This window comes from Dreissena polymorpha, chromosome 9, assembly GCF_020536995.1.
Source record: "Dreissena polymorpha isolate Duluth1 chromosome 9, UMN_Dpol_1.0, whole genome shotgun sequence".
Taxonomy (NCBI): Eukaryota; Metazoa; Mollusca; class Bivalvia; order Myida; family Dreissenidae; genus Dreissena; species Dreissena polymorpha.
The window spans coordinates 26101633-26126742 of record NC_068363.1 but is presented as its reverse complement, the minus strand read 5'-3'; the positions used below and the strand labels follow the sequence as shown (position 1 = coordinate 26126742).

Genomic DNA, 25110 nt, shown 5'->3' with positions numbered 1-25110 from the left:
TCTCAAAACTTCACGTACCATAACATGTTGAACAAATTTGCTACATAAATTGGAAACATTTAACCAAGAGAATATTTCTAATATTAGCACACAAATATGTTCAAGCGCTGGTTAATTGTGTCTTATTAGTTTATTATGGGCTTCCATTTCAAAGTAGTTTAAATGGGGATTTTCATGGCAATAACATAATGAAAAGTGTGGAATATTGTCACTATTTATTGTTTAAAGAACTGCATTATCAATTGCTACTAGTGATGTCTGTCATACCAGAGTCAAACATGTAATATTCTAATCTTTTACTAAACATCAGTCAGTCAGTGCAAATTTAATGGCCTCTGGTCCGATCTTCAAGTCTCCAGTGTCAAGGTCACGGCCCGTGTAGAACTGGGCCCACACTGGACAGTGGTCACTCACGACCCCGCCCCACGTCCAGCCCTTGGGGATCCAGGGACTGGACAGTCCCTCTCTCACGACGTCACATTGACCTGTGCAGGGGAATAAAATATATTACCATAAAACCGCCTAAAACAGCATTATTGTAGACTTCTGGTGATCTCATGAGCAGATTTTAAATTGTTTATGAACTAACATTAACAAATTTTCGTAATATGTTAAGTTATTCCACAATTCGATTGCATATTTACTGGTGGATTTTTTTGCGGGAATAATGGCATCATCATAATTAAATCTCCAAGGTTTGAAATATGATACATTTATGTTCATTTGAGAATCAGGAACATAAAGTATTGATAAATGCCTCTTCTTTGTTTTTCATTGACTAACATAATTAATTCAATCGATAATATAGTATTTTCCAATTAATCAAGGGTAAGCAAACTTTAAATAAACATCAACTGATGGAAATCTTCAACACAAATCGTTTACAATGCACAAAGCTTTGGACCAGCAAAATCAAGCACAATATAACAACAATATTAACAAGCAAATTTGTTGAATTGATATCCCTCGCCAAAGATAAATTTTGAGATGGTCAATCAGAAGGATGGATGGACTGACAAAGACCAATTTATTATCCCTCCACCTCTGGCGGGGAATAAAATAATTCTTACCAGTGAACACTTGTTTTGTCTGTTTAGATATCCAGATGTTATCGTATGTCTTGCTGCCTTTTTTGTTGGCGTCGCTTATGTTTGTGAAGACACCGTCGGCAATACAATTGTGATAGCCTTGATTTCGAAGATCGTCAAAATCTAAAATAAACAAAAAACATCATTCATTTAATATTGAAAACCTTATATAAAACATTTCTAATAGAATTTTTGAATGCACATTGTTTTTGACAGATTTCAAACTAAATTCATAACAACTTATAGCAAAACGATGTAATTCAAAGATTAAAAGGTAATTCCAACTATCTTTGGAGTAGCCTCACTTATGTGTTGCCAGATTATTTTTGTGTATGGCTAGCAACCCTACTTTATGAACAAGAGCTGTGTTTGTGAATCACCATGCCCCCTACTGTGCTTTGAAGCCGCACTGCAGCTATTTTAGAAACAAAGTTATAGTTTGAATGTAAAGGTCAGAGTGACCTTGACCGTTGACCTAGTGACCTCAAACCATGTTTGATTGTAGATCTTAATGAGATGCATGCTAATGTGAAATTTAAAAACATAGACCCAAGAGTTTTAATTTTGTGAGCAAGGTTAAAGTTTTGGGACAGACACACGCATACAATGACATACAGACAGACAGACAGACAGACAGACAGACAGACAGACAGACAGACAGACAGACAGACAGACAGACAGACAGGACAAAAACAATATACCTCCTGATCATTCGATCTGGGGTTATAAACACACTGTAGCTACAGACAATCAATACATCATGGAAAAGGGAGAAGATGGGCCTCCTGGAAGCCCCCAGGCCAAAGAACATCATCTCCACCAGGACCAACACTACCATCCATACATGTACCAGACTGGGGGGACTGGAGAGAGCGCAAGTTGCAGGAGATATAAGGAAGTTGAACTTTCATTAAATATGCGAATAATGGTAGACTAATTCTGGGCAAAAGCCATGGACTTTTGACGAGTTACTGATGCACTTGGGGTATAAGCAGGAGGATGCAGTACACGCACTGGCAGAAGCCCAGATGCTGTAAAAGTCAGCACAGAGAGCGCTCATCTGATGGCATCAGCATGGATCAGGACTACCTATTTCAATACAAAGAAGATCAACATGGACATAATCCAGTCATGAGTTCTACGCTCCGAAACAAAAGTGAAGAGAACGAAAATGATGACTTTTACAACAGTCCGTAAACCATCAGGCAAGACGAGCAAAATAGGAAAATCATAATTTTAATCGGTGAATTCAACACCAAGAACAGGGATAGGAGAACATCATGGGACAGCAAGGACTAGAAGAGATGAATGACTTCAGTAAGATTTTTGCCGACGTGTGTGTCACAAGTAACCTGGTCATCGGATTAATTATTTTCCATCCCAAAAGGATACACAATGGTTAAACAAGCATGACAGAAAAGAAAGCATGCAAGAACAGAACCAATGGCCTGTACTCAATCACCAAGTGAATATCAGGAAAATATGACAAATAAGAGCCGCAAGTAATGGAAAAGATATGAGGAGTGAAAGCAGACAACGAAGTGCAGAAAAAGAGATGGATCGAGCCATTCGAGGAGCTACTATACAGGCCAGCTTCTGCTAAGCCATCAGATAAACCACAAGCGATCTGCCAATCAAGTGTTGTGAAGAAGAGATGGATCGAGCCATTCCAGGAGCTACTCTACAGGCAAGCTTCTGCTAGGTCACCAGATAAACCACTAGCGATCTGCCAATCAAGTGTTGCGTATTCAAGAAGAAAGATATCAACCGCACAATCAAGCAGTTGGAGATCGGCTAGTCTGCAAGACCTGACAGCATACTGCCAATAGCTCTAAAGGCTTACATCAAGACCAGGGAGGAGTAACTCTACACGCTCTTCAGCATGATATGGGAAGACAAAGTTCATATTCCAATTACTTAGGGGAACGTTGTCTTTCATGTCAGGAAAAGTGTTAATCGCATTATGCCTATCCGAATAAAAAAGATTAACCTGACCAGCATCTACATGACCAATGAGCGGACTTACGAAAGATGAGTTCGTGCACGGTCACATCGCAATCCTGCACATCATACTGGAACATTTTCCTTAAGTGTGACTCATCCGTCTATGTAAACTTCATCAATTATGAAAATGTGTTCAAAAGAATTGACCGGAAGTCCCAACTGAGATACTACAGAGTGCCAGTAAAGATCATAGCATCATCTGCGAGTCTGATTAAATGATGACCTGCATAAGTGTAAACGGCAGGAAACACACCCACACCTTGGTAGTAGTAACCAGAGTAAGGCAAGGCTGCTTATTCTCACCTTTTCTGTTCCAACTGTCATTGTGCCCTCGTTGGACCAGAAGCACAATTGCATCTAGTGTTGCAAGCAGTTGGACCATATGGACTATCCGACAATCTAGCTTTTATATCTGAAACCCCACAGCAGAAGCAGGAAAAATCCAACATTTTTTTTTAAAACTTAGCTTGGGTAGAGCAATGATTTCAAGACCAACACATCCAACGCCAAACCCATCGCCAGTCTGCATCCAACACAACAAGGCAATTTCTCCCCTGGAACACTCAATGGAAGAGGATGAACAGGCAGCATAGAAACAACTGCCATTGAGACCTGGATGAATCTTAGGTTCAAGTTACATGGGAAAAACATCATAGCTGGGGTGCCTTAACCAGAACTATTACGCCAGGAGGAAACTGACGGGCCCACAGGCCAAGATGAGTTGAGATGAGATATATTAACATTGTTAAATATTATATTCCATCTATGAATTATACTGCAAACAAGAGTTCCACAGTCGAGATATATTCCCCCCCCCACAAACTAGTGACCCCAATTTCAATAGGGGTCATCTACTGTTTAAGGCTAATGCCCATGCGAAGCATCAAGCCAATCGGTCAATTCGCTGATGAATTATTGATCACAACAATTTTCACATTTATTGTGACACTGACCTTGACCTATAACGTAGTGACCCAAATTTCAATAGGGGTCATCTAGTGTCAAAGGAAAATGCGTATGTGGAGTATCAAGACAATGGTTCAATTCGTTGATGAATTATTAATCAGAAACACTTTTTTCACTTATTGTGCCAGTGACCATGACCTTTGACATAGTGACTCCAATTTCAATAGGGTTCATCTACTGTCCAAGGCCAATGCACATGGGAAGTATCAAGCTAATCGGTGAATCAGTTGACAAGTTATTGATCGGAAACAAGTTCACACTTTGTGTGTAACAGTGACCTTGACATAGTGACCCCAAATTCAATAGGGGTTATTTACTGCCGAATGCCAATGCACATGGGAAATATGAAGCCAATCGGTCAATGCGTTTAGGAGTTATTAATGGGAAACTATTTTCACACTTAGTGTGATAGTGACCTTGATCTTTTACCTAGTTACCTCAATTTCATAGGGGTCATTTACTATAGAAGGCCAATGCACATGTGAAGTATCACGCCAATTGGTCAATTAGTTGACGAGTAATTGATCGGAAACGATTTTCACACTTTGTGTGATAGTGACCTTGACCTAGTGACCCCAATTTCAATAGGGGATATCTACTGTCAACCAGTGTAGTGTTTTTCTCAGGAGGACAAAGGAGAATGCCGCATTACTTTCAAAAAGGGCATTTAAGCGCGCATTTAGGCAAAAAGGGCAAAAATGTTCCGTGAATACCTGATTTAGGGAGAAACATGTAATCACATCAGAGGCAGTTGTGGAAAAACAAAAAATAAACAAGCACATTAAATGGTGAATGGTGTATTTAACTTGCTTTGATTTATTTTAATATATTTAGATTGCAATGTACATTTAAGTTCCATGCTGTTTCAGTAAACTGTACAGCACATCAAACATAATAAAGCAATATATGCATATGAATCTGATTATACACAGAACTACTAACATAAAAATCTTTGCAGATGTTTAACATTGCGAGTAAACTGATCGCTAACAATATGTAAACACTCGTTTCCGTGATATACATTCACTGAGTAGATTACAAATAAATATGTTCTTGCTATCTAAAACATTTGTATGCATTGTTGATTATCACAGACATTTCATTAATTCCTTCTAAATGTATGATCTCCATCGTTAATTCGATCGTTTACGATTGTATTTGCCATTTTTGCTGAGTCACAATTTAATTCTGTATGTCCGCCATCTCGTAAAGCGACAGGTGCGCATAGCAAAGTAAAATCTTACAATATGTCCGCCTAATACGCGAATTGCATTTTGTTTTATTGGTTTACGTCTTAGAAATTATTGTCCCCTACCGGTTTCATGAAACTTGAAACATGGATAAATGGCAATATGGACATTATGTACGTCATTTCATTTTGTTCCCACGTCAAAAAGAATGGTTGCTAGGCAACAAAGAGACAAGAAATTACTGCAGAAAATGGTGGTTTTCTGGATCCTGTGATAACTTTTAAAGTTCTTTATATTTTTTTCATGAAATTTAAAACATGGATAGATGGCTATCTGGACATTATGCACTTTTTTATTTTCTTCATACGTCAAAAATTTTGGTTGCTATGGCAACAAATAAAAATATAAAAATATTTCTAAAATGGTGGAGCCGGTAGGGGACATATATTGCTTGGCAATAGTCTTGTTTCAATAATTAAATATCTTAAAGACGATAACGATAATAAAATTAATTTGTGTTTTTAAATGTAAATATGCGTAAAATATATGTTTTGATATAACTGAATTATGCATGGAATGCACAATTTCCAGGAGGATAACACCAAGTTTTTCATCAAAAGTCTCCAAAGTAACAGTCCACAAATTTATCGTGGAGGAGTACACATCACCGACCGATAAATGCACTTGGTATAACATAGCCTCTGACATTATCGATTGATATTAACGCATGACTAATTCACAACCACGCGAATCTTCACTGCCTTGGAGCCATTATCTGATACTAGTCGGCTTAGAAGTTTGGTCAAGGGGAAATTATGATGTTATCAATAAGGGCGGAAAACAGCGGGTGCCCATGAAAGGGCATTGCCGCGGCCTTTGGAAAGGGCAGCGTAGCGCTAAATGGCTTTGAAAGGGGGCAGCGTGGCCCTTCAAAAAAGGGAATGGCGCCGCGCCACGCTAACAGGGCCTGGGAAAACGCTACAAGGCCAATGCACATGTTAAGTATCAAGCCAATTGGTCAATTGCTTGACAAGTTATTGATCAGAAACGATTTTCACACTTAGTGAGACAGTGACCTTGACCTTTGACCTAGTGACCCCAATTTCAATAGGGGTCATATACTGTCAAAGGTCAATGCACATTTGAAGTATCAAGCCAATTGGTCCATTCGTTGACAAGTTATTGATCCGAAACAAACTGGTCTACCGACAGACAAACCGACTGACATCTAGCAAAACAATATAAGTGTGATAGTGACCTCGACCTTTGATCTAGTGACCCCAATTTCAATAGGGGTCATCTACTGTCCAAGGCCAATGCACATGTGAAGTATCAAGCCAACTGGTTAATTCGTTTATGAGTTATTGATCACAAATGAACTGGTCTACCGAAAGACAAACCGACCGACATCCAGCAAACAATACATGTACCCCTTCTTCTTTGAAGAGGGGCATAAATATCATATTATTTATTAATTTTGATCAGTTTCATTATAAAAATCAAACGACTAACCTTTAGTAACTGGAGACAGGTTAAAGTCACCAAGCAGTATAATATCATTTTCCCCTGCAATGACAAAAGGAAATTTAACAAGGGCTGTTTGTAAAACATGCATGTCCCCCAAATGGGCTGTCCGTTGTAGTGGCAGCCGTTGTGCAAATACCATTTTTGTCACTGTGACCTTGACCTTTGACCTAGTGACCTGAAAATCAATAGGGGTCATTTGCGAGTCACGATCAATGTACCAATGAAGTGTCATGATCCTAGGCAAAAGCGTTCTTGAGTTATCATCCGAAAATCATTTTCCTATTTTGGGTCACCGTGACCTTGACCTTTGACCTTGTGACCTCAAAATCAATAGGGGTCATCTGCAAGTCATGATCAATCTACCTATGAAGTTTCATGATCCTAGGCGTATGCGTTCTTGAGTTATCATCCGAAAACCATTTTACTATTTTGGATCACCATGACCTTTACCTTTGACCTAGTGACCTCAAAATCAATAGGGATCATCTGCGAGTCATGATCAATCTACCCAGGAAGTTTCATGATCCCAGGCGTATGCGTTCTTGAGTTATCATCCAGAAACCATTTTACTATTTCTGGTCACCGTGACCTTGACCTTTGACCTAGTGACCTCAGAATCAATATGGGTCATCTGCAAGTCATGATCAATCTACCCGTGAAGTTTCATGTTCCTAGGCATATGCGTTCTTGAGTTATCATTCAAAAACCATTTTACTATTTCTGGTCACCGTGACCTTGACCTTTAACCTAGTGACCTCAAAATCAATAGGGGTCATCTGCGAGTCATGATCAATGTACCTATGAAGTTTCATGATCCTAGGCCCAAGCGTTCTTGAGTTCTTCGAAGGGGGGCATAAATATTGTAGATATATGGATATTTACAAGTTATATTTGTCAGGCCAGCTAGCTTGGTTGGTAGGGAGCTGGACTACAAATCCGAGGATCGACAGTGCGTTTCCCGGCAAGCCCACATAAATTGTGATGGAACAGGTATTAAAATCCTTTAAACTGCCGTTCTTCCTGTCTGCAGATTCAAGTAAGGCAGCTGTCAGTTAATGGCTAAATTGTGTGCACTTAGTACTGATAAAGAAGCAAATCCATAAAATGAAAATTAAAGGATATGTTTACATAGTAATAAGGAATTGAGTATACAACGTATAATCTGTGCAACTGTTAATGTTTGTTAAGCTTTAATTTTAGGCTGATTTAAGTGGAATATAAATATTCAACGAAAGTTGTTTACATCTGAAATAAAATGTGGCAGAATTCAGTAAGGTTGATTTGGGATGTGGTATTTGTTAAGGAGAGTTAAAGACAATATGTTTGATCCGGGTTCATAACTCTGGTGAACTGAATATTGTTTTGCCTCAAACAAAACGCCTCATAAAAATTGCTCTTTACCTGGAAGAGCAGTCCTAATGGCCTCTATAAGGTTGGGGATATTGTCAATCTCTGCCTGCAGTCGACCGATGTCCTCATTCTCCAGACCGGTTGCCTTCAGATATACACTTACCAGTGCGCAGTCAAAACCGCTGATCTGTTAAATGCATTTTATACCATATTATTTTTAGATTGCATTGTAAAAGTTTCTACCCCGTAATAATGTAATCAATTTACCAGGGACCCTGATAAATCATCGTGCCCATAAGATGAAGCAAAAATTTATATAAAAACAGTTATGTGCTTCAAATTAAAAGTATTTTTTTCTTAGAAATACAAATTTTAATGGGTCAGTCATTTCGTTTTATCATATCACTTGAATATTGTCAAGTTGAGTCAATTTGTAGTTGATTTCGTCATTTAAGAATTTGAGAGTCATTTTGTAGTAGAGCTGGTAATTTTGTAGTTCATTATATAGCTGACCTAGTAATAATTTTGTTGAGATAGTAACTTTTTAGTTGCGTAGGTCATTTTGTAGCTAAGTAAGTAATCTAGTAGATGAGCTAGTCATGTTGTAAAATTAGTGAGTCATTGTGTTGTTGAGTAAAACATTGTGTAATGAAGTAAGTCATTTTGTGGTTAAGTCAGTCATTTTGTATAAGAGTTAGTCAATTTTAATTGAGCTTTTCATGTTTCACTTGAACTTCATGTTGTAGTTGATAAAAAATACAGTTGAGCAAGTCATGTTGTAGAAAAGTTGGTCATTTTGTAATTCAGTAAAAAACATTATAGCTTAGTAGGACATTTTCAATTGAGTTAGTCATTATGTAGCTTAGTAAGCATTAAGTTGAGTAAATCAGTTTGCAGAGGACGTAGCAAAGTTGTAGTGTCGCTAGTCATTTTGTTTTTGAATAAGTCATTTTGTAAAAGCCAAATTAAGATCTCCCTAGAGTAGGAACATTCTTAAGGTCTCCTCCAAAGACACCAAGAACTGGTTCTAACCAGGAAAAGGACTCAAAAGCAATACAACTAAACAAAATAGGTTTAAACTAAAGTAACATGAAACTCTTTGCTCATAAACAACTCAACACTTCAAGTAAGCAATTAAAGATGGTGCATACTTTCATAGAAGACTACACAACCTTGAACGTAGCAATGCAGGGTCGTCTAGTGAAGGGTTTCTGTTTCTTGTCCATAGCCAGGAGGGTAGAGCTTACTAGGGCAACGCCCTGCATTTCATCATACAGGAATCCATTGTACTCCTTACTCTGAGGCGAGAACAAAAAGAACAACAATGAAATATAAATTAAAACAGGTAAACTACAAGTAGATCAGACAAGAGGGCCTGAAGGACCCAAAGTCGCTCATCTGTGATAGAAAGGAACTTACTTGTTATGAGCAGCCCATGAAGATTGAACTATAATAATGACTTTTAGAGTGTTAATAAGGCTTTACTATAGCCATATAAGGAAAACTGCCACTCCCCTGGCGGCCATGTTTTTCAACTGACCGGAACCATTTTCAAACTCAGACGAGATATCATAAGAAAAATGTGTCATGAAGATTGGACTACAAATGTGACTTCTAGAGTGTTAACAAGGTTTTACTATATCCAAATAAGCAAAATTGCTCCACCCACTGGCGGCCATGCGTTTTTAACGAATCGGAACCATTTTAGAACTCAGCCGAAATATCATTAGAACAAATTTTCTTACCAGTTTAGAGTGTAAACAAAGCAAAAATGTTGACGACATACAAAAGGTTAAAACAAAAGCTCACCATGAGTACGATGTGCTCAGGTGAGCTTAACAAGTAATCAATCTTGTAATATTTTTACCTATTAGTGTCAACAATAATGTATTAATTCTTCAGCAAATCCTGCCAATCCAAAACTAGCAGATTTTGACAAATGTGTTGTGTTTAAATCTTGCCAATAAAAAAGTAGCAGAATTCGACAATTTTGTGTGTGCTTTATCTTGCATAAACCTATCTATCTCTTAATTATAATCAGAAGCATGCATATAAATCTCAAACCGTATTTCCAGTACTTAAAATATACAATAAATATTGCAAGATATTCTTGACACCTGCCCATCCGGTACTACAGATAGGGGGAGGATTGTAAGCAATCTTGTTTTGTTTGCGTATGTTTGCTGGGATAGCTGTTTTACAAATTTTAGATACCCACACTTATGCAAGTAACGGACAACAACTGCCTTTTTTAATCAGAGGTAGATGGAAAATGGTTGTAGAAAGAATTTTAGGACCAATCGATTCCAAAGCACACAGATGATTTGAGTCTTTCTCTTATAAGTTGCTTAATCTAGAAATGTCTTTGTCTTTCACTTGCTAATGAGTTGCTGAAGCATAGACATAAAACTTGCATTTGAAAAAAAACACAACATTAAATTAATAACAAGAGAGCCTGAAAGGCTCAACGTCGCTCACCTGAGATTCAAAGGAACTGACCTTTTTTGTGCAGCCCTTTGATGTCATTTGATGAAATGATCTTACCAACGTTCATGCATAGTGAACACTCTGGCGGTCACGTTTTTCAAAAAACCAGAACCATTTAAGCACACATCCATGATATAATTAAAACAAATATGCTGACATAGTTTCATGAAGATTGGACAATAAATGTGACTTAAAGAGTGTTAACAAGTTTTGACAATAGCCATATAGGATAAAATGCCCGCCCCCTGGTGACCATATTTTTCAATCAAGTGCAAGAATTTTTCAACTCATCTAAGATATCGTTACGAAAAATCTTCTGACCAAGTTTCTTGAAAATCAGACAATAAATGTGGCCTGACTAGCCTCTAGAGTGTAAATAAGGTTTTACTGTAGCCATAAAGCCATATAAGGAAAAATGCCCCGCTCCCTAATGCCCATGTTTTTCAACCAACGAGAACTATTTTTTTCAACTCATCTAAGATATCATTAGGACAAATGTTCTGACCAAGTTTCATGATGATCGGACAATAAATATGGCCTCTTGAGTGTTAACAGGATTTTGCAATATCCATATAAGGAAGAAATGCCCCGCCTCCTTTTGGCAATGTTTTGCAACCAACCCGAACCAGTTTTGAACTCATACAAGATATCATTATGATGAATCTTTTGAGCAAATTTCATGAAAATCGGGCAATAAATTTGGCCACTAGAGTGTGAACAAGGTTTTCTTAATTTATATACAGCCATATAAGGAAAAATGCCCCGCCCCCTGGAGGCCATGTTTTTCAAGCAATCACAACCAATTTAAACATTGGCCAATATATCATTAGGGCAAATCTTCTGACCAACTTTCATGATGATCATACAATAAATGTGGCCTCTAGAGTGATAACAAGGAATTAATACAGCTATATTATGACCAAAAGATGTTTTTGTCAGAAACACAATGCCCCCTAATGCACCGCTTTTTTTAACCTTTGACCTTGAATGATGACCTTGACCTTTCACCACTGAAAATGTGCAGCTTCGTGAGATACACATGCATGCCAAATATCAAGTTGCTATGTTCAATATTTCAAAAGTCATTGAAAAACTTTACTATATTAAAGTTTTAAATTTTCGACCTTTGACCTTGAAGGATGACCTTGATCTTTCACCACTCAAAAGGTGCAGCTCCATGAGATACACATACATGCCAAATATCAAGTTGCTATGTTCAATATTTCAAAAGTTATTGCAAAACTTCACTATATTCAATATTTAATTTTTTGACCTTTGACCTTGAAGGATGACCTTGACCTTTCACTCCTTAAAATGTGAAGCTGCATGAGATGAACATGCATGCCAAATATCAAGTTGTTATGTTCAATATTTCAAAAGTTATTGCAAAACTTTACTGTAAGGTTAAAGTTTTGGGACAGAATGACAGACAGAAAGAAAGACAGACATGCCAAAAACAATTTACCCCCCAATCTATCGATCAGGGGGCATAAAAATGCCCCGCCCCCTTGGCGGCAATGTTTTTCTACCAATCGGCGTCATTTTCGAACTCGTCCAAGATAACATTGGCATGAATTTTCTGACAAATTTTTATGAAGATCGGACAACAAATGTGGCCTCTAGCGTGTTAACAAGGTTTTACTAAAGCCATATTTAGCCATACATTGAAAAATACCCCGCCTCCTAGAAACCGTGTTTTTAAAACAAACCTTACCATTTTCGAACTCATCCAATATATCACTGACCGGATTTCATGAGGATTGGACGATAAATATGGCCTCTAGAGTATTAACAAGGCAAATGTTGACGCCGCATAACACACGACGACGGACAAAAGGCGATCACAAAAGCTTACCATGAGCACATTGTGCTCAGGTGAGCTAAACATGTTCAGATGTTTTGTGTGTACCTAAAAAGCATGCAAAATGAGGAGAAGAAACATGGAGCAAGGCTACGCAACATGCTGTTTTACGCCATATCTTCTCCAATACGTACCATATCCCCACTTAGCAGCCAAGTGCAGTGGAGTCTCTCCTATATCATTTACCGTATCCCCACTTAGCAGCCAAGTACAGTGGAGTCTCTCCCATATCATTTACCGTATCCACACTTAGCAGCCAAGTACAGTGGAGTCTCTCCCATATCACTCACCGTATCCCCACTTACCAGCCAAGTGCAGTGGAGTCTCTCCCATATCACTCACCATATCCCCACTTAGCAGCCAAGTGCAGTGGAGTCTCTCCCATATCACTCACCGTATCCCCACTTAGCAGCCAAGTACAGTGGAGTCTCTCCTATATCACTCACCATATCCCCACTTAGCAGCCAAGTGCAGTGGAGTCTCTCCCATATCACTCACCGTATCCCCACTTAGCAGCCAAGTACAGTGGAGTCTCTCCCATATCAAACACCGTATCCCCACTTAGCAGCCAAGTGCAGTGGAGTCTCTCCCATATCACACACCGTATCCCCATTTAGCAGCCAAGTGCAGTGGAGTCTCTCCCATATCACTCACCATATCCCCACTTAGCAGCCAAGTGCAGTGGAGTCTCTCCCATATCATTGCCTGCGTTTACATCAACACGACTCCTTAGGCTGTCCAAGAACAGAATGGCTTTCACACACTAAAATGAACGTGCAATGTGGACATATTATAATATTAGCAGCGCTCTGGGAAAACAGGGCTTAATGCATCTGCATTAAGTGCTGTCCCAGTTAAGTGTTGTCCCAGTTAAGTGTTGTCCCAGTTAAGTGTTGTCCCAGTTAAGTGTTGTCCCAGATGATCCTTTGCAATCTCCGTGTCAACTGGCGTTTTGCTAAGATATGTTAAACAATAACATAAAACGGGACAGCGTAGTCCCTGATTAGCCCGTGCAGATGGCACAGGCTAATCTACGACGCTGCACAGGCTAATCTTAGACGACACTTCACACACATGTATTATGCCCCGTTTTTCCAGAGTGTAAGTCAGAGTCAGACAGGTGTATTTGCTTATTGTTAATACTAATCTAAATATAACATCTAATATGAGGCTTGTCCTCAGCATTTTGGGTATATGACCCGTGAAATTGGGCATTTTAGAATCAATTTACTTTCAATTGGGAAAATTAGTATTGCTTGATTTTTAACTTTTAAATAATTATTGAAACAACTTGCATGACATATAAAATACTTAACATTAAGATATCAGTACAATAAGTATTGATGAATTTAGCAATGAACAATATGTTAGTTTATAACCCTGAATAACTACTACATTACGGAACTATGCATCATTAGGTATTTCGACATATTGAACATTATTTGTTAAATGCCTTTATTTACTTCCTCATGTCCATTTTAGGCACATAAATGCAGTGGAATGTTGCCTTCATTGTCTATGGCTCGCACTTAACCCCCAAAATGAACCAAGAGTAACTAAAAATACAAAAGAGTTATAAGTACAAGAGATGCCTTCGCAGGTGTGAAGCCTTTCTAACCATTTACCACTAAGTGTGAAGCCTATCTAACCCTTTACCACTAAGATACGTATTTTAACGCATTTGTAGTCATAAATATGTATGATATGTCTTTGTAAAGAAAGTCTCTTCTTAGCAAAAGTCTAGTTTAAGCGGAAAGTGTCATCCCTGATTTGACTGTGCGCACTGCACATCTGGGACGACACTTTACGCACATGCATTAAACCCCTTAATCACAGATCATCGCCCAAATCATGCTTTCATAGTTTTAGTAAGGCTCTGAGGAAGGGGCTCTTGTCTTCAATAATGTTGAAACAAGAAAACGTCGGAGACGGGTGATGCTCCCCAAAGGTTATTTTTGTCACAATATTGCACTTTATATTCAGATAAAAGGAAACCTCTTGAGGGGCATAACTTATAATAAGATGGATGGTTTAGCAACTTTAAAATGTCAAAGGGCCATAACTCTCCAAAAAAATCATATAACCAGAACCCACAAATAACATGCGCATTTCCTCAAAGTAGTTAAGCTTCCCATAAAGCTTCATTGAATTCTAATCAGTAGTTGGGTAGAAATAGCCCGGACAAGTATTGCACTATATGTACAGTTTAAATAAAATTCAAAGGGCCATAACTCTGTGAAAAATTATCTGACCATAACCGGCTGATAATATGCACATCTCCTGTTGGTAGTGAAGCTTCCCATAAAGTTTCATTGAATTCTGGTCATTTGTTGCGGAGAAATAGCCTGGACAAGAATTTCACTATATGTACAGTTAATGGAAAATTTCAAGGGCCATAACTCTGTGAAAAATGATCCGGCCAGAACCCGCTGATAATATGCACATCTTCTCTTGGTAGTGAAGCTTCCTATAAAGTTTAATTTAATAACGGCCATTAATTGCTGAGAAATAGCCCGGACACAAATTGTGCACGGACGGACACACGGACACAAGGACAAAGCGGCGACTATATGCTACCCAGGGATAACTTTGGCACATTTTCATTGATGGGCAAATACATTTTAGGCGTAGGTTTCCTTGAAACCTGGATGAAAATTATATGAATACAAATAATGTGAGAGGGTTTAGCCTAAGATTGGCAACAGAATTAAACAAAACCCTGTTATGCTTTAACATTTAAATTTCTTAAAATAAACACACTTCATGAAATTTCTACCTGATTTTAGTTCAAAAATTGACCATTATTTGACAAGCATTTTAAATTGTGTAAACACTTTCAATTTGTTGCCTTATTTTTTTCAAATATATTTAACAATAACAGCGGGACTACACAATTATTAAACTGTAATATAATGCGTTATCCTTATTAAGTCTGTTAGTAAATAAATGCTTGATTTTGCAAATCAAACTTTGACCAATTTTGTGATTCTCGTAAGTTAGTTATGTAGGCCCATACACAATGAAGGCTTTTGAATGAAACCTCATAAAGTATAAAACAAGTCTACATCGAGGAAAACTGGGCTTAATACATGTGCATAATGTCTTCCCAGATTAATCTGTACAGTCTGCATCAGATAATCAGGGACGACACTTTCCGCTTTGATTGAATTTTTCTTAAAAAAGGAAGGCTCCCCTGAACGAAACTCTAGTCTATGTGGTAAGTGTTGTCCCAGATTAGCCTGTGCAGACCTGTGGTAAGTGTTGTCCCAGATTAGCCTGTGCAGACCTGTGGTAAGTGTTGTCCCAGATTAGCATGTGCAGACCTGTGGTAGGTGTTGTCCCAGATTAGCCTGTGCAGACCTGTGGTAAGTGTTGTCCCAGATTAGCCTGTGCAGACCTGTGGTAAGTGTTGTCCCAGATTAGCCTGTGCAGACATGTGGTAAGTGTTGTCCCAGATTAGCCTGTGCAGACCTGTGGTAAGTGTTGTCCCAGATTAGCCTGTGCAGACCTGTGGTAAGTGTTGTCCCAGATTAGCCTGTGCAGACCTGTGGTAAGTGTTGTCTCAGATTAGCCTGTGCAGACCTGTGGTAAGTGTTGTCCCAGATTAGCCTGTGCAGACCTGTGGTAAGTGTTGTCCCGGATAAGCCTGTGCAGACCTGTGGTAGGTGTTGTCCCAGATTAGCATGTGCAGACCTGTGGTAAGTGTTGTCCCAGATTAGCCTGTGCAGACCTGTGGTAAGTGCTGTCCCAGATTAGCCTGTGCAGACCTGTGGTAAGAGTTGTCCCAGATTAGACTGTGCAGACCTGTGGTAAGTGTTGTCCCAGATTAGCCTGTGCAGACCTGTGGTAAGTGTTGTCCCAGATTAGCCTGTGCAGACCTGTGGTAAGTGTTGTCTCAGATTAGCCTGTGCAGACCTGTGGTAAGTGTTGTCCCAGATTAGCCTGTGCAGACCTGTGGTAAGTGTTGTCCCGGATAAGCCTGTGCAGACCTGTGGTAGGTGTTGTCCCAGATTAGCATGTGCAGACCTGTGGTAAGTGTTGTCCCATATTAGCCTGTGCAGACCTGTGGTAAGTGCTGTCCCAGATTAGCCTGTGCAGACCTGTGGTAAGTGTTGTCCCAGATTAGCCTGTGCAGACCTGTGGTGAGTGTTGTCCCAGATTAGCATGTGCAGACCTGTGGTAAGTGTTGTCCCAGATTAGCCTGTGCAGACCTGTGGTAAGTGTTGTCCCAGATTAGCCTGTGCAGACCTGTGGTAAGTGTTGTCCCAGACTAGCCTGTGCAGACCTGTGGTAAGTGTTGTCCCAGATTAGCCTGTGCAGACCTGTGGTAAGTGTTGTCCCAGATTAGCCTGTGCAGACCTGTGGTAAGTGTTGTCCCAGATTAGCCTGTGCAGACCTGTGGTAAGTGTTGTCCCAGATTAGCCTGTGCAGACCTGTGGTAAGTGTTGTCCCAGATTAGCCTGTGCAGACCTGTGGTAAGTGTTGTCCCAGATTAGACTGTGCAGGCCTGTGGTAAGTGATGTCCCAGATTAGCCTGTGCAGACCTGTGGTAAGTGTTGTCCCAGATTAGCCTGTGCAGACCTGTGGTAAGTGTTGTCCCAGATTAGACTGTGCAGACCTGTGGTAAGTGTTGTCCCGGATTAGTCTGTGCAGACCTGTGGTAAGTGTTGTCCCAGATTAGCCTGTGCAGACCTGTGGTAAGTGTTGTCCCGGATTAGCCTGTGCAGACCTGTGGTAAGTGTTGTCCCAGATTAGCCTGTGCAGACCTGTGGTAAGTGTGTTGTCTCAGATTAGCCTGTGCAGGTCTGTGGTAAGTGTTGTCCCAGATTAGCCTGTGCAGACCTGTGGTAAGTGTTGTCCCAGATTAGCATGTGCAGACCTGTGGTAAGTGTTGTCCCAGATTAGCCTGTGCAGACCTGTGGTAAGTGTTGTCTCAGATTAGCCTGTGCAGGCCTGTGGTAAGCGTTGTCCCAGATTAGCCTGTGCAGACCTGTGGTAAGTGCTGTCCCAGATTAGCCTGTGCAGACCTGTGGTAAGTGTTGTCCCAGATTAGCCTGTGCAGACCTGTGGTTAGTGTTGTCCCAGATTAGCCTGTGCATACCTGTGGTAAGTGTTGTCCCATATTAGCCTGTGCAGACCTGTGGTAAGTGTTGTCCGAGATTAGCATGTGCAGACCTGTGGTCAGTGTTGTCCCAGATTAGCCTGTGCAGAACTGTGGAAAGTGTTGTCCCAGATTAGCCTGTGCAGACCTGTGGTAAGTGATGTCCCAGATTAGCCTGTGCAGACCTGTGGTGAGTGATGTCCCAGATTAGCCTGTGCAGACCTGTGGTAAGTGTTGTCCCAGATTAGCCTGTGCAGACCTGTGGTAAGTGTTGTCCCAGATTAGCCTGTGCAGACCTGTGGTGAGTGTTGTCCCAGATTAGCCTGTGCAGACTGCACAGGTCCATCTTAGATGGCATTTGACGCACTTGCATTAAGTCTGGTTTGCCTAGAACGTGGATAAAACACACACATTTTACTCACAATGATGTTTTGATGTCCCTTCAATGCCGCCATATGCAGTGGAGTGCGACCCAGGACATCGGAAGCATCTGCAAGGCAACCGTTCTTGGATAAAATATCTATTAGTCCTGCCTAGACATATAGTGCGGCCAAATGAAGAGCTGACAAGAAAAAGAGCAGAGCTCCAGATAAGGTTTTGTGAAATTCTTAAATTACTACCAGATTTTCAAAAAGAATTATTAACTCTGAAATTTTCTTCTTAACGTTACTCCTAAGTTTTGGAAAATAATTATTATTTTTTCTAAATGACCTAAAAATAAATAAAAATGTTAATTTTCATGCAAAAACAATCAAAATAAACATACTAGCAACTTTATTTATACGAGTTCAACAGATCCTTTTCAGTATTATACAAATTTATTTTTCCAATACCTACAGATGCCCAAACTGTGCTTAGATTACATGCCTTAGATGAATTTTTACATATTTCACATTTAAAACGGGTCTCTCCTTCAATCTTTTCACCGATTAGCCACTGGACTTGTCCCTTCCACTCATTTAATGTTGTTTTTTTGTGTTTAAGTTTCGACCAGTTGTGTCGCGTTTTTGTTTAGCTTTTCCGACTGTGTCGGCAACTGAACATACAACATCGTATAAGATCTTTTCTATAATGTCTTTCTAAACTTTTAACTTCGGCTCACTTTGCGTAGAATATGTTGAAAGCGTGTTTTTGGACGCTTTGCAGATTTTTAGGACGCTCTCTGGGCGCCGCCAATGTTTTTGACAGATAGACTGTATACGCCGCTTTTATTTGAAAAACATGCGCTTTGTTAAACAAACCCGATAACCATTCTATATACGAACTCAATAAAAATCGATATGAACCGATGTAAAAATAATATTCGTAACTTGATTTTGTAATTCTTAATGGTACGACAAGATTTTAAAATAAATACGTAACGGACTTGAAAATAATTCGTAATTACGAAAATACGACCCTTATCTGGAGCTCTGAAGAGATTTGTTTAACACTAGAGTCACCTGGACATATAGCGCGGCCAAATGGAGAGCTGGAAAGAAAAAGAGATTTGTTTAACACAAGAGTCACCTGGACATATAGTGCAGCCAAATGGAGAGCTGACAAGAAAATAAGATTTGTTTAACACAAGAGACACACTCTGTGAATACCGGGCTTTATTAGTGCAAATGGTAATCCCATATTTGCCTGTGAAGTCTACACAGGCTAATCAAGAACAATACTTTCCGCTTTCATGGAATGTTTCAGAAGATATTATTGAGATAAATGTTCTCACCAATTAATTTGCCTGAATTTCGAGCAATGAAAAAGGCTTCCATTGTGTTTACATAGTGAATGTCGATGACTTACGGTTGACATAGATATAAAACAATATATAAAATAACAGATTTATTCTATGATTGAAATTTTTGACAACACTCAACTAAATTCATCTGATTCTGCGAACTTTGTAAAAATAAAATGCTTCATGTACGTCAAATTTGCAAACCTGTCAACATAAACATGCATTCCATTTAATATACATTGATGATGATGTTGATAATTATGACAATGTTTAATGATGATGATGTTGATGATAAATTTAATAGTAAATGATCATCTCAAACTCACATTATTAACTTAAAAATTGAGCCCATTTCACGGTCCACAAATCTGAGCAATATTTAAATTTGCCCTCCACAACTCGAGATGGTTGCAGTTAAATTTGTGAAAACCATATAAGGATTCCTGGTATGTGATTCGTTCACATCTAATTTTAAGATACACATGTAAATTTCATAAATAATCTAAAGAAATTGTTGTATTTCACATAAATATATTTAAAAAATAGATAGGGGTCATCTGCGAGTCATGATCTATCTAACGATGGAGTTTCATGATCCAAGACGTATGCGTTTTTGAGTTATCATCCGGAAACCATTTAACTATTTTGGGTCACCGTGACCTTGACCTTTGATCTAGTAACCTCAAAATCAATAGGGGTCATCTGCGAGTCATGATCAATCTACCTATGAAGTTTCATGATCCTAGGCGTATGCGTTCTTGAGTTATCATCCGGAAACCATTTTACTATTTGGGTCACCGTGACCTTGACCTTTGACCTAGTGACCTCAAAATCAATAGGGGTCATCTGCAAGTCATGATCTATCTAACAATGAAGTTTCATGATCCTAGGCGTATGCGTTCTTGAGTTATCATCCGGAAACCATTTTACTATTTTGGGTCACCATGACCTTGACCTTTGACCAAGTGACCTCAAAATCATTAGGGGTCATCTGCGAGTCATGATCAATCTACATGTACCTATGAAGTTTCATGATCCTAGGCGTATGCGTTCTTGAGTTATCATCCGGAAACCATTTTACTATTTCGGGCCACAGTGACATTGACCTTTGACCTAGTGACCTCAAAATCAATCTGCGAGTCATGATCAATCTACCTATGATGTTTCATGATCCTAGGCGTATGCGTTCTTGGGTTATCATCCGGAAACCATTTTCCTATTTCAGGTCACCGTGACCTTGTCCTTTGACCTAGTGACCTCAAAATCAATAGGGGTCATCTGCGAGTCATGATCAATCTTCCTATGAAGTTTCATGATCCTAGGCCCAAGCGTTCTTGAGTTATCATCTTGAAACCACCCGGTGGACCGACCGACAGACCGACCGATATGTGCAAAGCAATATACCCCCTCTTCTTCGAAGGCGGGCATAATAACATGTTTGATGTATTAATTGAACGTACAATAATCATTGAAAGTACAATACAGAACAAGAGCACTGCATAACGGGTGCCAAAGCTCGGCTGCGGGTGCAGTTTTGAATTAATTAAAGCTTGTAAGAATTTTTTTGAGAGTTCACAGTGACCTTGACCTTTAACCTTGTGAACCAACAATGGGTGTGGCATGTAGAACTCAACAAGGTGCATCATCATATGAAGTTTCAAAGTTGTAGGTGGAAGCACTTTGATTTTAGAGGCAAAGGTAAGTTTTAAGCACAATGCGGACAGCGGACGCCTGACGGCGCACGTCAACACCGTCGTAACATAAGTATTTACAAATAAAGAGACAATCCGCACATGTAGAGGCAGTCCACACAATCTAATTAATGGACAACACTTTTTGCTTTTATAAAGTTTTTCGTTTAATGAAAGTCTCTTCTGAACAAACATCCAGTTGAGATGGAAAGAGTCGTCATAGATAATCCTGTGCAGACTGCACAGGCTAATCTGGGACAACATTTTACGCCAATGCATTAAGTCCTGTTTCCACAGAGTAATGCTTAATTATTTGCAATAATATTCAGATCCTACAAACAATAAAGCTTACATAATCAAATCGGTCGACCAAGTTGACGCCCTGCTTTAAAAGAGAACAGACTGCGATGGCTCCTGCGTTGATCATAGGATTGTGAGGTTTATCTGTAAAATAATTGAGAAAATATCATAGGATTGTGATTTTTTTATCTGTAAAAATGCAGAAAACAGATGTCCTTTAATTACAAAATACAGAAGTTGTTTGTGTTTATCAGTGAATGCAGAAAAAGTGTGCTTTTGTTTGTAAATACAGAAATTCTGTGAAGTTCATTTGCAAAAGGCAAAAATTATGCGAGATTTATTTTTAAATCTTCTGTAAAGGTTTATCAAACAAGAAATCCATGATGGCGCCTATGTGCTAACCTAAGTTCAAGGTACACTTATTATGGGAGACTAGATATGGTGAGCTAGTTTTTTTTTAACAATTCAATTTTAATGTTTGTGTCACCTTTCTGAATGTGAAGGACACACATTTTGAGTGGATTATCAATTAAATTGTGAAAGAAGCTCATCAATAGATGAATACAATTATGAGGCTTGTGATTTCAATGGTAAACAAGAAACCATCGGAGACAGGTGATGCTCCCCAAAGTTTTTTTGTCACAATATTGCACTATATATTCAGATAAAAGGAAACGTCTTGAGGGGCAAAACTTTGGACAAAATAATACGATGGATGGTTTAGCAACTTAAAAATTTCAAAGGGCCATAACTCTGTAAATAAATCATCTAATCAGAACCCACTAATAACATGCGCATCTCCTCAAGGTAGTTAAGCTTCCCATAAAGCTTCATTGTATTCCAATCAGTAGTTGGGGAGAAATAGCCGGACAAGAATTGCACTATATGTACAGTTTATAGAAAATTTCAAAGGGCCATAACTCTGTGAAAAATCATCCGACCATATCCGGCTTATAATATGCACATCTCCTGTTGGTAGTGAAGCTTCCCATAAAGTTTCATTGAATTCCCGTAATAAGTTGCTGAGAAATAGCTCGGACCAGAATTGCACTATATGTACAATGGAAAATTTCAAAGGGCCATAACTCTGTGGAAAATCATCCGACGAGAACCGGCTGATAATATGCACATCTCCTGTTGGTAGTGAAGCTTCTCATAAAGTTTCATTGAATTACCGTCATAAGTTGCTGAGAAATTACTCGAACAAGAATTGCACTATATGTACAATGGAAAATTTCAAAGGGCCATAACTCTGTGAAAAATCATCTGATCGGAACCCGCTGATAATATGCACATTTCCTCTTGGTAGTGAAGCTTCCCATAAAGTTTCATTGAATTCCAGTCATTAGTTGTTGAGAAATAGCCCGAACAAGAATTGCACTATATGTACAGTTAATGGAAAATTTCAAAGGGCCATAACTCTGTGAAAAATCATCCGACCAGAAACCGCTGATAATATGCACATCTCCTCTTGGTAGTGAATCTTTCCATAAAGTTTCAATGAATTCTGGTCATCAAAGGGCCATAACTCTGTGAAAAATCATCCGACCAGAACCCGCTGATAAAATGCACATCTCCTCTTGGTACTGAAGCTTCTCATAAAGTTTCATTGAATTCTGGTCATTAGTTGCTGAGAAATAGCCCGGACAAAATTGTGCACTGACGGACAGACGAAGCGGCGACTATATGCTCCCCCCCCCCCTAATTTTTTTTTGGGGGGGGAGGGGGGGGAATAAAATGTCAAATTAACATGGATAATAGAAAATATTGTGAAATGCTTTATTTATAAATTAGAAACTATATCACACTTCTACAATGATTGCAAGTTTCCATGACTCATTAAGGAATAACCATGTTAAATGCTAGTTTTGTAAATTTATATAGTTATGGGAAACAACTACATTAAATTTAAATATCAAAGCTTTTTTTTACAATTGTTTATGTACCGGTAAAACACCGCTTCATTCGTAAGAATGTCATTTGAGCCTAGATGAAGATACAGCTGTTGAACATCCATCTTCCGCAAGTCTCTCAACAATGCATGGCAAAAAACGATCACAAGAAAATTTGGCACCTTTGAAAACAGAGTTAGCGAATGTATGTGCAAATGCGTCACAAATATACAATGAATGAATACAAAAGGAAAATGCATGCTTTGCCTCAGGATTAAAATGAAAAGTTTGCAAATACAATTCCCTACAATCTGTAAAATATTCCACACGCTTAAAATAACTATGCAAATTAGTTAGAAAACCCAATCATTGCACATCAGCATAATAAGTTTAACATAATATTGATGCAATACGAAGCTTAGGACTTGAAATTTGAACTGTTCAAGTATAAAGAAATGAAATAATTACATCATTCATAGAAACTATGAGTATCACGTTTAAATGGTGGCGTTTCGTGTTTTCTCAAAAATGTTTACAAAAACAGTAAACATTTTAATGACTGTGGATATCAACATAATCCATTTTAGTTCATTACGTTACAATGTTGCAAAACTTATTAAAAGCTGTTAAAAAAAGACTTGTATACATTTTTATCATGTGTGCCAGATGGCCCTTATTCACAACAGCGTAAACATAACAAAACACCATGTACGACCTAGACTTCTTGAATATTTGACACACGTCGGCACAAAGAGCTCGGGAAAATTTTCCAGCTATTTGTTGCATGATCATGCCCCGAATTGTCTTGAACATTCAACGCGCGTCAGCACAACGTGCATGAGAAAATTTTCCCGACATTTATTCATCTGCATTCATTTTTAATTTAATAAACAGATACTTGTTTTTATGTACATCTTGTTAGGTAGAAAACAATAAAAAATGTACACAGGTGTAGTCTTATTGAAGAAATGTGGGATCAATATTTATTCGTCTTTGTTATAAAATAGTACAGCATGTAAGTAGAAAACGTGTACCCCATGATTCGACAACGGCAAGAACAGTTGGTTTTAATATGACGTCATTGCGCAAATGGGTTATGATCTGAATATAACTTCTGGAAATAATCATTACTTTCAGTTTGGAAATGCGATGTCAATGACGCTTTTATAACTGACATATGGATACCGTTTAAACGGTAACCTTTTGTTTATTTCATTAATCATTTCGTTTTAACGTTTAGAAAAATATGTACATGTGATACCATTAATAGAAACAAACCTGAAACTGTATTTACTGATCTATACCATTTTCATTACATGTTCTCACCAGAGATTGGCAGGTATTTGACAGCTATATCGTCAGGAAGAATATCCTTAATCCGATGAACATTGGAGTCCCCAGCAATAAGGTTCACTTTTCTCCTGTCTTGGGCACCTGAAAAAATAAACGGAAAATGCTTCCTGACACAACGCTGCATCCTGTTCAAAAGAGCCTGCGTAATAAATCTACTAATTATAAAAAGACAAGTCTTAACAATCCAAATACTACCTTAACAATACTATTGCAACAAGACTAATAAGGACGACTAAACTTGTCTTATGTGTGTCTAACTACATAAAAAGAATATACACAAAACAGATCAATCAAGTTTTAATAAAAATAAAGGTCAGACAATTTAAAAGGCACTAGTTTTCAATACTCAATAAGTGTCAAAATTGCAATACACTGGTCAGTGTTCAGTGCAAATATCACTATGAACATGTCAAAAGTGTCAATTATTGCACTAGTGTGTAACACACTGTATGTGTCCAAATGCGCGAAGCACCTGTTTTTTAATAATTAGTATTAAAGTGTCACTCAAAATTACAATCCACTGGTACACTACGCGACCCGTGATTTTTGCCGCGATTCTCGCATCACCGCAATCGAT

At 38.6% G+C, this 25110-nt stretch overlaps 1 protein-coding gene and 1 long non-coding RNA gene across 3 annotated transcripts in view; both read right to left on the bottom strand.

Moving 5' to 3' along the window:
- Positions 1–200: 200 nt before the first annotated feature.
- Positions 201–25110, bottom strand: part of LOC127843709 (endonuclease/exonuclease/phosphatase family domain-containing protein 1-like) — a 560124-nt gene continuing 535214 nt past the window's right edge. The window contains exons 10-13 of the mRNA XM_052373452.1: positions 8177–8312; positions 6761–6814; positions 1071–1211; positions 201–485 (exon numbers count right to left, since the gene is read on the bottom strand). Coding sequence (XP_052229412.1) covers positions 307–485; positions 1071–1211; positions 6761–6814; positions 8177–8312 — 510 coding nt within the window. The 3' untranslated portion in view covers positions 201–306. The remainder of the gene's footprint in view (positions 486–1070; positions 1212–6760; positions 6815–8176; positions 8313–25110) is intronic.
- LOC127843729 (uncharacterized) lies at positions 16302–17988 on the bottom strand. Of its 2 annotated transcripts, none has more exons than XR_008032310.1 (3): positions 17797–17988; positions 16759–16943; positions 16302–16425 (listed from the first exon to the last, which is right to left on the bottom strand). It is a non-coding gene; the product is annotated as an uncharacterized LOC127843729 (long non-coding RNA). The 2 variants fall into 2 exon arrangements; XR_008032309.1 differs by lacking the exon at positions 16302–16425 and adding an exon at positions 16559–16721.